Source organism: Osmerus eperlanus, unplaced genomic scaffold, assembly GCF_963692335.1.
Source record: "Osmerus eperlanus unplaced genomic scaffold, fOsmEpe2.1 SCAFFOLD_359, whole genome shotgun sequence".
In the NCBI taxonomy this organism is placed as follows: domain Eukaryota; kingdom Metazoa; phylum Chordata; class Actinopteri; order Osmeriformes; family Osmeridae; genus Osmerus; species Osmerus eperlanus.
In genome coordinates, this window is record NW_026911819.1 from 13,729 (window position 1) to 25,000 (window position 11,272).

General features: G+C 52.4%; 1 protein-coding gene across 4 annotated transcripts in view; it reads left to right on the top strand.

Annotated features, from left to right (window-relative positions):
• The first annotated feature begins 1,165 nt into the window (after positions 1-1,165).
• Positions 1,166-11,272, top strand: part of traf7 (TNF receptor-associated factor 7) — an 11,823-nt gene continuing 1,716 nt past the window's right edge. The window contains exons 1-19 of one of the 4 annotated variants that reach the window (XM_062455987.1): positions 1,166-1,313; positions 2,263-2,405; positions 2,919-2,979; positions 3,601-3,689; positions 4,243-4,359; positions 4,515-4,607; positions 4,696-4,729; positions 5,060-5,297; positions 5,475-5,609; positions 5,762-5,979; positions 6,110-6,183; positions 6,678-6,726; positions 6,998-7,125; positions 7,228-7,310; positions 7,472-7,511; positions 7,607-7,723; positions 8,286-8,408; positions 10,412-10,531; positions 10,657-10,788. In XM_062455987.1, the coding sequence (XP_062311971.1) occupies positions 2,928-2,979; positions 3,601-3,689; positions 4,243-4,359; positions 4,515-4,607; positions 4,696-4,729; positions 5,060-5,297; positions 5,475-5,609; positions 5,762-5,979; positions 6,110-6,183; positions 6,678-6,726; positions 6,998-7,125; positions 7,228-7,310; positions 7,472-7,511; positions 7,607-7,723; positions 8,286-8,408; positions 10,412-10,531; positions 10,657-10,788 (1,842 nt within the window). In that variant the 5' untranslated portion in view covers positions 1,166-1,313; positions 2,263-2,405; positions 2,919-2,927. Of the gene's footprint in view, positions 1,314-1,974; positions 2,125-2,262; positions 2,406-2,918; positions 2,980-3,600; positions 3,690-4,242; positions 4,360-4,514; positions 4,608-4,695; positions 4,730-5,059; positions 5,298-5,474; positions 5,610-5,761; positions 5,980-6,109; positions 6,184-6,677; positions 6,727-6,997; positions 7,126-7,227; positions 7,311-7,471; positions 7,512-7,606; positions 7,724-8,285; positions 8,409-10,411; positions 10,532-10,656; positions 10,789-11,272 lie in introns of those variants that run through there. The other 3 variants (XM_062455988.1, XM_062455989.1, XM_062455990.1) reach the window with 3 other exon arrangements.

The following is an 11,272-nucleotide window of genomic DNA, read 5'->3' on the forward strand; positions in this document are numbered from 1 at the left end:
TAGCTTTGATGTTGAGAAACTGTCCCACACTGACCACCGATCCCCTACCGTCTCTGTCTAATGGAACACTTAAGTGTGTGTATGTGTAGGTGTGCATACCCATGTGTGTGTGTAAGCACGTGTCTGTAAGTGTTTGTGTTTTTGTTTATTGGATGCATTGCAGAGCTGGGTTTGACCTATGTCATATACACTCACACACATTCACCCCTACCCCACCCTCAACACACACACACACACTCACCCCTACCCCACCCTGAACACACACACACCCTCTCTCTCTCTCTCTCTCTCTCTCTCTCTCTGTCTCTTGTTTAAACACACACACACCCTCTCTCTCTCTGTCTCTTGTTTAAACACACACACACATATTACCCTCTCTCTCTGTCTCTCTTTTACCCACACAGACACACACTTTCATAAGGAACAGCAGTGAGGATGTATATATATATAAATAAATATTGCACGACAAAATCACAAATTGGACAACCAGCGCCATCTATTGCCTTAATATGTAAACAACAAAAAGGCTGAAAATATCCCTCAAAATGGTGGCTAAAGTGCAAATAATAGGCAACACTTTTGTTTAGTGGTGAAATAAGTGGAGAATCATCTCTAGGTGTAATAACCACAGAGCACTGCGCCAAACCTCTGCAAGTTTAACCGCCACGGGGGGGGGGGGGGGGGGGGGGGGGGGGGGGGGGGGGGGGGGGGTGGGGGCTGTCTTCATCCTACAGGGGGCGCGCTGCAAAAACGGATTGGGACTGAGAAAAATGTCAATCAGAAACATTACGAGGCACAAGGAAGTAGATCAAACCCAATGCACCTGCTTTAGAACCGCTCTCACTGAGGGGAGAACCTCTTTATAGATTCAGAGCCTTCATTCCGTGCTATATGCCTCATTTTATTTGGGGGCGGGCCAGTCTGAAACTTCAGCAAATGAAGGTGATCGTACGAGACGATACTCACGCCCCCTCTTACATTTTGTATATATTCACAACGTCGCGCACGTGTCAGTTGTATAGGTGAACTTTGCCTTGTTATTAATAACAAAGGTAGCTAACATTAATACGTTTGCAGTTGGGTTGTCATTCTGACTAAGAAGGATATTACTTTAATACTGACAGAACGCGGTACAGGTCCACACAGTTTGGCGTATAGTATTGTGGGTATTGTAGTCCATGACGAACAGGGAAATGTGGAGTTTGCTGTGATTGTACTACATTTCACACAAACCATCACTTGCATATTATTTGAGGTGTGAGAGAGGAAGATGAACATTTTGCAGTAGGACTTTTTACGGTTAAAAAATAATGGTAAGACCATCAAAGTCGCGTTGTCGAACAGCGCAATCGTTAGTTCTTTGGTTAGCTAGTTACAGCACGAAATGGCATGAGACATTAAACGAAACTAACCAGCTAGCTGTCTGTAAGGATGGCTAATAAGCTAACGTGGAAACGTTAGCTGGAAACTAGCTACTAATTGCTACTATAAACTAGCTACTAGTTTGTCTGCTGTGGCAATGAGATAACTAGCTACTTGTGCTAACTAGTTGGTAATGGCGCTGTTTTTGTTTCCATGGGGTACAGTAACGGTGTCATTGTAAACTATATATAAAGGGTTATCGAAGAAGTAAGATAGATACATATTCAGCCTAGCCAATGAGCTAGCTAGCCAAGTTATGTGCACCTTTTCATGTGGGAAAAGAGTTTAAAACATTAGATGTGAGAAATCAGTGTAAATAACTGCTAGCTGCGGGTCTGTATTCATTGGGCTGTTTAGAATTTGGTCCATGAGATTGCATTTGGATTCGTCTTGTAATGTTGGATGTGTGACAAATTGGGAGGCGTTAGTTGCTTCTGGGTTCCTCGCTGACGGGAATTCTCGGTTGCAAAAAGTGGTCTCTAATGACGTATGAGCGAAGAAAATGAATTCATTGGCCAATTCTGTAGTTTATTACCATATCGGCTGACAACCCGCATGCCAATCTGTTTACATCATGAGCAGAGAGCTCAGAGGCAACGCGTATGTTGCAGCGACATGGACTAGTTGAATTGTTGTTTAAGTTTCCTTCATTGACAGATACAATTTTTTGTTCAGGCCGCTAGATCAGCAGAGTTGAAACAGGTTTGCTGGGGCGGACGCTGTACCTTTTATTACAAAAATGTTACATTGCTTACCCTTTTTGTATAATTCTAACCTTGTTGTGTTGTGAACTTGCTTGTCACGTATTGAGTGTCTCTCTGTCACACCATCTTGTCTCAGCAGGACCAGCAGATATCACCCCGGGGGTGTGTGCATGTGTGCTAGAATCTGACCAGCTGAAGGATATCTCACCACAGTCGACCCTCCAGAGGAGCCGAGCGGTCCCCTGGCCCTCTACCCGCCCAGGAGACACTGGCAGTGGGGTAAGAGAGGGGGCTGTCCCCTGGGCAGGGATGATGGGGTGGTCGTTATCTACAGTGACAGTGTTACTTTGTGTGAATAGGAATGTGACTGCTTTATTAATCTGTGAAGCAAGCTACAATGTACAATTCCTTTGGATGATAAACTGCTTCTATATTGGAGACACAATTCAGTTTATCGGTACTTCAAGCAGTCGTTTTTCTTGTCTCTTTAGTCATTCACTGTCTTGACTCTTTCTGGCTCAGATTGGCTTTGACTCTATTCCTCCCTCTACTTCCCTCTATCTCCCCCCCCCCTCCCTCTCCCTCCCTCCCCCCCTCCCTCTCCCTCCCTCCCCCCCTCCCTCCCCCCTCTCTCTCTCCCCCTCCCTCCCTCTCTCCCCCCTCCCTCTTCCTTCCTTCCTTCCTCCCTCCCCCCCTCCCTCTCTTTCCCTCTCTCCCCCTCCCTCCCTCCTCCTCTCTCTCTCTCCCTCTCTCTCCCCCTCCCTCTCTCTCTCCCCCTCCCTCTCCTCCTAGTAGACCAGGATGGAGACCTCGTTCAGCTCCACCTTCTCAGCAGTGGCTCCAGGCCCTAAATGTGAGACCCTCACACACACTAGAGCTGGGAGATCTTTCATTTTGGTTAATTTATGGTTTAGGACAAATCGATTTTCTCTCTAACTTGGGTAATCATGGTACGGAACCATCACTGCTTCCCTGAGCTCTGGTAGTTGTCAGTAAGTGGGTATTCCTATGCAGTGGAGTGGAGCGTGGACTTTGCTGTGCTGGTACCTGGTCAACAAGCTCTCAGTGTTGACAGAGTTGAAAGCTATGTGCAGCTCGCTAGTTATGTTTGTTAACAATAATCTTATAATCTTGTCATACTAAAGTGATGTTGGGTGCTGGGCCTCGAGCCAGAGGCAGCAGACGTGCGTGAGCTCTTTAGTCACGACAAGCATGCACGGAACTTATGTTGAATTTAGTTTACAAAATAGTTCTTTCTTCTTTTCAAGAGGCACTTTTTATTTATGAAATAAATTAAAGTGTGGAGAAAGGAACGTTTGCATGTTATTTATCTCAATTCAGAAATTCGTCTTTGTTAATCATTTTAATTGTTAAAATTGTTGTCACACCCAGTCCAGGTGTGCAGCTCACATGATGATCTAAGTTATCAGTCTTCTAACAGGTGAGCGTCACTCTTCTCTCGCTGTGTCTGCAGCGGAAGGTTCTAGCAGCTACAAACAACACCGTCGTACGCCCTCCTCCACCAGCACCCTCACCTACTCACCTGGCGATGACGATGGCATGGTAACTACACACACAACCACTGCCACACACACAACCTCACCTACACACACTCTTCACAAGTCTGTAGAGCACAGCTGTGTTTGTTGTCTTGTGACCTGTCCCCCCGCCCCCTGTCCCCCCGCCCCCTGTCCCCCCGCCCCCTGTCCCCCCGCCCCCTGTCCCCCCGCCCCCTGTCCCCCCCCCGCCCCCCTGTCCCCCGCCCCCCTGTCCCCCGCCCCCCTGTCCCCCCGCCCCTGTCCCCCCGCCCCCTGTCCCCCCGCCCCCTGTCCCCCCCCCGCCCCCCTGTCCCCCGCCCCCCTGTCCCCCCGCCCCTGTCCCCCCGCCCCTGTCCCCCCGCCCCCTGTCCCCCCGCCCCCCGCCCCCTGTCCCCCGCCCCCTGTCCCCCCGCCCCCTGTCCCCCCGCCCCCTGTCCCCCCGCCCCCTGTCCCCCCCCCGCCCCCCTGTCCCCCGCCCCCCTGTCCCCCCGCCCCTGTCCCCCCGCCCCCTGTCCCCCCGCCCCCTGTCCCCCCGCCCCCTGTCCCCCGCCCCCTGTCCCCCGCCCCCCGTCCCCCAGCCCCCCATGGGAACCCCACGGCGCTCTGACTCTGCTATCTCAGTGAGGTCCCTCCACTCTGAGTCCAACATGTCCCTGCGCTCCACCTTCTCTCTGCACGAGGAGGAGGAGGACACGGTCAGTCTGCCACACACACACGCACACACACACACACGCACACACACACACGCACACACACACGCACACACACACACATAGAATAAACATAATGGCCTGGCCGTGTGTCAAGCGTGTGTGTGTGTGTGTGTGTGTGTGTGTGTGTGTGTGTGTAGGAGCCCCAGGTGTTTGCAGAGCCGCCGTCGGTGAAGCTGTGCTGCCAACTGTGCTGTAGCATCTTTAAGGATCCCGTCATCACCACCTGTGGGGTGAGCCCCCCCCCTCACACACACACACACACACACACACTGTCCATGAAGGTGTGACTGACGTGGAACATGTGACCCCTCTCTCCAGCACACCTTCTGCAGACGCTGTGCCCTAACCTCAGGTAAGACCACACACACACACACTGCCCTAGTGAACGAGAGAATGAACACGCTGGTGTGTGCGATTAGTTTCTGTAGTATTTGTAACGAAGCTCTGCTGCGGAAGGGTGAATGCGTGTGTAATGGAATGGAATACTCCGTGTGTGTGTGTGACAGATGAGCCAAAAGATGGTGTGTATTACTATTATAGTGTGATAACAGAAGAAAATAAAGTGTGTGAGATGTTCCAAAAGCTAGCGTGTGTTCCTGTGTGTGTGTGTGTTCCTGTGTGTGTGTGTGTTCCTGTGTGTGTGTGTGTGTTCCTGTGTGTGTGTGTGTGTGTGTCGCTCTAGATAAGTGCCCGGTGGACACGGCCAAGCTGACCGTGGTGGTGAACAACATCGCCGTGGCAGAGCAGATAGGAGAGCTGTTCATCCACTGCAAGTACGGCTGCCGGTCTGTCAGCACGCCCGCAGGTGCTGCCCCCGCCAGCTCCCCCAAACCTGGCGCCCCCGCCAGCTCCCCCAAACCTGGCGCCCACGAGGTGGACCCCCTGGGCTGCCCCTTCACCATCAAGCTGTCCTCACGCAAGTACGGCCCCCACACACAGGAACACACACACACATCCAGGAACACACACACTGGAGCGCGCACACATAAACATACCTTTAAGCCTTTACAGTAACAGGAATCTCTCTCTCTCTGAGTCAGTGTGGCTCGCTAGCTGTGCATGTCTGGCTGTTCTGACCTCTGCCCCCCCTCCTCTAGGGAACATGAGGTCAGCTGTGACTACCGGCCGGTCCGCTGTCCCAACAACCCCTCCTGCCCCCCCCTGCTCACCATGAACCTGGAGGCTCATCTCAAGGAGTGTGAGCACATCAAGTGTCCCCACTCCAAATACGGGTAGGTACACACACACACACACACACCTGGCCACAGTACATCAGCACCCATGGGTTTACTCTCCCTCTCTGTCTCCCCCTCTCTGTCTCTCTCTCTCCCCCTCTCCCCCTCCCCCTCTCTCTCTCTCTCTCTCTCCCTCTCTCTCTCTCCAGCTGTACATTCATAGGTAACCAGGACACGTACGCCACCCACCTGGATGTGTGTAAGTTTGAGGGGCTGAAGGAGTTCCTGCAGCAGACTGATGACAGGTTCCATGAGATGCAGCTGGCTCTGGCCCAGAAGGACCAGGACATGGCCTTCCTGCGCTCCATGCTGGGCAAGCTCTCCGAGAAACTCGACCAGCTGGAGAAGAACCTGGAGCTCAAGTTCGGTCAGTGTGTGTGGGAGGATGTGTGTGTGTGTGTGTGTGTGTGGGAGTGTGTGTGTGGGAGATGAGGGGTCTTCCTTCTTGGGGAATCTTATGAGGATTCTGAGATAGTGTGTGTGTTGCTGTGTTTCAGACGTGCTGGATGAGAACCAGAGCAAGCTGAGTGAGGACCTGATGGAGTTCCGTAGAGACGCCTCCATGCTCAACGTGAGTGTGTGTGTGGGACAGTGTGTGAGTGTGTGTGTGTGTGTGTGTGTGTGGGATAGTGTGTGTGTGTGTGTGTGGGATAGTGTGTGTGTGTGTGTGGGACAGTGTGTGTGTGTGTGTGTGTGTGTGTGGGACAGTGTGTGTGTGTGTGGGACAGTGTGTGTGTGTGGGGGATAGTGTGTGTGTGTGTGGGACAGTGTGTGTGTGTGTTTGTGGGACAGTGTGTGTGTTTGTGGGACAGTGTGTGTGTGTGTGGGACAGTGTGTGTGTGTGTGTGTGTGGGACAGTGTGTGTGTGTGGGGACAGTGTGTGTGTGTGTGGGACAGTGTGTGTGTGTGGGACAGTGTGTGTGTGTGGGGACAGTGTGTGTGTGTGTGGGACAGTGTGTGTGTGTGGGACAGTGTGTGTGGACAGTGTGTGTGTGTGTGTGTGGACAGTGTGTGTGTGTGTGTGCTGAGTACAGTCTGGGGTAAATAACCCTTGTCTCCTTCCAGGACGAACTCTCTCACATCAACGCCAGACTCAACATGGGCATCCTGGGCTGTGAGTACCCCCCTCTCCCCCTCTCCTCTCCCCCTCTCCTCTCCCCCTCTCCTCTCCTCTATTCCCTGTCCTCCCTCTCCTCTCCTCCTCTCCTCTCCCCCTCTCCTCTCCCCCTCTCCTCTCCTCTCTTCCCTGTCCTCCCTCTCCTCTCCTCCTCTCCTCTTCCCCCTCTCCTCTCCTCTCTTCCCTGTCCTCCCTCTCCTCTCCTCCTTCTCCTCCCCCTCTCAGAGCATCACATCACACATCTCCTGTCCTCTCTGCCTCCCTGCAGCCTACGACCCTCAGCAGATCTTCAAGTGTAAGGGCACCTTCGTGGGTCACCAGGGCCCAGTGTGGTGCCTGTGTGTCTTCTCTACTGGAGACCTGCTCTTCTCCGGGTCCTCAGACAAGACCATCAAGGTAACACACACACACACAGCATGTACACACATGCATACACACCAATAGTATGCACATACACACAGTCTGGACACACACACACACACCTGTCTTGTGTCTCAGGTGTGGGATACCTGCACCACCTACAAGTGCCAGAAGACCCTGGAAGGCCATGATGGCATTGTGCTGGCACTGTGTATCCAGGGGTAAGTACACACACACTCACACACACACACACACGTACACACGCACTCACACACGCACTCACACACACACACTCACACTCACACACACACACACACGCACACTCACACACACACACTCAGGGGGGGTGTGTAGCCTGAAGCCTCTTTCTGTCTCTCTGTAGGAACAGACTGTACAGTGGTTCTGCTGACTGCACCATCATAGTGAGTGATGCAGTTCCCTCCCAACACACCTGCTGGCCTACCGCCTGCTGGAGGCTAGCATTCAGCTGTGTGTGTGTGTGTGTGTGTGCGTGTAGGTGTGGGACATACAGACCCTACAGAAGGTGAACACCATCCGTGCCCATGACAACCCAGTGTGTACGCTGGTGTCCTCTCACAACATGCTCTTCAGCGGCTCACTCAAGGCCATCAAGGTGAAACTACACTACCCACAATACCCTGCCAACAGGAAGCAGAGGTCCAAATCACTCACGTCAACTTTTAGATGTTATGTTAAATGTGAAAAGGTTGAGACTAAATGGACGTTAGACATGTTGAATATGGGTGGAGGAGGGGGGGGGAGAGGGAGGGGGAGGGGGAGGGAGTGTTTGGATGTTGAGGCATCTAGTATGTTAGGTTTTCTGTGTAGTTCTCCCAGTAGAAGCAGCCTGAGAGAGCATGAAGGAGAGAGAGAGAGAGAGAGAGAGAGAGAGAGAGTGAAGGAGAGAGAGAGAGAGTGAAGGAGAGAGAGATAAGAGAGAGAGAGTGGAGCTATGCAACACAGACGTATTTCCTCCGTCACTATGGTAACGGGCAGAGGGAGGGGGGGACTTTCCTCTCTCCTGCCCCCTTTGTGTCTGTTTGAACTGAATTACATCATCTCTCCTCGCAAAAGTTTTTTTCCCTTTGTGTGTTCATGCGTGCACACGCACATCTTTGTGTGTGTGTTTACGCGTGTGTGTTTACGCGTGTGTGTTTACGCGTGTGTGTGTGTAGGTGTGGGACATCGTGGGGACAGAGTTGAAGCTGAAGAAGGAGCTGACAGGGCTGAACCACTGGGTTCGAGCCCTGGTCGCCTCGCAGAACCACCTCTACAGTGGCTCCTACCAGACCATCAAGGTGTGTGTGAGGCCTCTGTCGCTGTGTGTCAGAGTGATTGTGTTGTGTAGGTGTGTGTGTGTGTTGTGTAGGTGTGTGTGTGTGTTGTGTAGGTGTGTGTGTGTTGTGTAGGTGTGTGTGTGTGTGTGTGTGTTGTGTAGGTGTGTGTGTGTGTGTGTTGTGTAGGTGTGTGTGTGTGTGTGTTGTGTAGGTGTGTGTGTGTGTGTTGTGTAGGTGTGTGTGTGTGTTGTGTAGGTGTGTGTGTGTTGTGTAGGTGTGTGTGTGTGTGTGTTGTGTAGGTGTGTGTGTGTGTGTTGTGTAGGTGTGTGTGTGTGTGTTGTGTAGGTGTGTGTGTGTGTGTGTGTGTTGTGTAGGTGTGTGTGTGTGTGTGTTGTGTAGGTGTGTGTGTGTGTGTTGTGTAGGTGTGTGTGTGTGTTGTGTAGGTGTGTGTGTGTTGTGTAGGTGTGTGTGTGTGTGTGTTGTGTAGGTGTGTGTGTGTGTGTTGTGTAGGTGTGTGTGTGTGTGTTGTGTAGGTGTGTGTGTGTGTGTTGTGTAGGTGTGTGTGTGTGTGTTGTGTAGGTGTGTGTGTGTGTGTGTTGTGTAGGTGTGTGTGTGTGTGTTGTGTAGGTGTGTGTGTGTGTGTTGTGTAGGTGTGTGTGTTGTGTAGGTGTGTGTGTGTGTGTTGTGTAGGTGTGTGTGTTGTGTAGGTGTGTGTGTGTGTGTTGTGTAGGTGTGTGTGTGTGTGTTGTGTAGGTGTGTGTGTGTGTGTTGTGTAGGTGTGTGTGTGTGTGTTGTGTAGGTGTGTGTGTGTGTGTTGTGTAGGTGTGTGTGTGTGTGTTGTGTAGGTGTGTGTGTGTGTGTTGTGTAGGTGTGTGTGTGTGTGTTGTGTAGGTGTGTGTGTGTGTGTTGTGTAGGTGTGTGTGTGTGTGTTGTGTAGGTGTGTGTGTGTTGTGTAGGTGTGTGTGTGTTGTGTAGGTGTGTGTGTGTGTGTTGTGTAGGTGTGTGTGTGTGTGTTGTGTAGGTGTGTGTGTGTTGTGTAGGTGTGTGTGTGTGTGTTGTGTAGGTGTGTGTGTGTGTGTTGTGTAGGTATGGGGGGATAAAACCTCAAGCATGCTTTGGTCTAAATATAGCAACAGGAACTTGGTGTCCTTGTTAGGAATTCTCAATTGTTGTGTCACGGTGGAATATGAAACAGTTTTGAGTGTGTGTGTGTGATGAAATGCCCTGGGTGTAGTCAGCCGCTAATGAAGCCCCTGGAGGCGGAGGGAGGGAGAGACAAGGAGGCCTGGCAGAGAGAGGGAGGGAAGATAAAGAACGAATGTCTGGCTTTTCTCATGGAGGTCTAATCAGGGAAATAATGGAAAGACCGAAAGACAGTGTTGACTTTAGCCCAGCAGAGTTCCTCTCAGTAGAGCAGAGTTCCTCAGTGGAGCAGAGTTCCTCAGTGGAGCAGAGTTCCTCAGTGGAGCAGAGTTCCTCAGTGGAGCAGAGTTCCTCAGTGGAGCAGAGTTCCTCAGTAGAGCAGAGTTCCTCAGTGGAGCAGAGTTCCTCAGTGGAGCAGAGTTCCTCAGTGGAGCAGAGTTCCTCAGTGGAGCAGAGTTCCTCAGTAGAGCAGAGTTCCTCTCAGTGGAGCAGAGTTCCTCTCAGTGGAGCAGAGTTCCTCAGTGGAGCAGAGTTCCTCAGTAGAGCAGAGTTCCTCTTAGTAAAGCAGAGCCTCGTTTCACCACATCTGTCTCTCCTTTCCTCTGTGTTTTGTTATCAGGATATCTGACAGAATGCTTTAACGCTCCCTAGTGAGCTCAGTTTTGGCTGACGCTGTGTGTGTCCCTGTGTGTGTGTGTTCCTGTGTGTGTTCCTGTGTGTGTGTTCCTGTGTGTGTGTTCCTGTGTGTGTGTTCCTGTCACTTTTGGACAGTTAGTGAGTTTGTCTTCAATCAATGTTGACTAAGAAATGACATGCTGATAAGAAGATGACTCACGTTATGTCCTCTCTTCTATTTGATTCTCCCCCCCCCCCCGTATCAGATCTGGGACATCCGCTCCCTGGAGTGTGTCCATGTCCTCCAGACCTCTGGGGGCAGTGTGTACTCCATCGCTGTCACCAATCACCACATCGTGTGTGGCACCTACGAGAACCTGATCCACGTAAGACACACAAACACACTCATACAAACACACACTTGTAGAAACACACACTCATATACAACAATCAAGAACCAGTACACACCCCCCCCCTCCCAGCGTCTCCATGGTGATGTGCTGTGCTCCAGGTGTGGGATATCGAGTCTAAGGAGCAGGTGAGGACTCTGACGGGGCACGTGGGGACAGTGTACGCCCTGGCTGTCATCTCCACCCCCGACCAGACCAAGGTGTTCAGCGCCTCCTACGACCGCTCGCTCAGGGTAAGCTGTGTGGGGGGGCAGGTGTGGGCAGGTGTGTGTGTGTGGGCAGGTGCGTGTGTGGGCAGGTGCGTGTGTGGGCAGGTGTGTGTGTGTGGGCAGGTGTGTGTGTGTGTGTGGGCAGGTGTGTGTGTGTGTGTGGGCAGGTGTGTGTGTGGGCAGGTGCGTGTGTGGGCAGGTGCGTGTGTGGGCAGGTGTGTGTGTGTGGGGGTAGGTGCGTGTTTGGGCAGGTGTGTGTGTGGGCAGGTGTGTGTGTGTGGGGGCAGGTGCGTGTGTGGGCAGGTGTGTGTGTGGGCAGGTGTGTGTGTGGGCAGGTGTGTGTGTGGGCAGGTGTGTGTGTGTGGGGGCAGGTGCGTGTTTGGGCAGGTGTGTGTGTGGGCAGGTGTGTGTGTGTGGGGGCAGGTGCGTGTGTGGGCAGGTGTGTGTGGGGGCAGGTGCGTGTGTGGGCAGGTGCGTGTGTGGGCAGGTGCGTGTGTGGGCAGGTGTG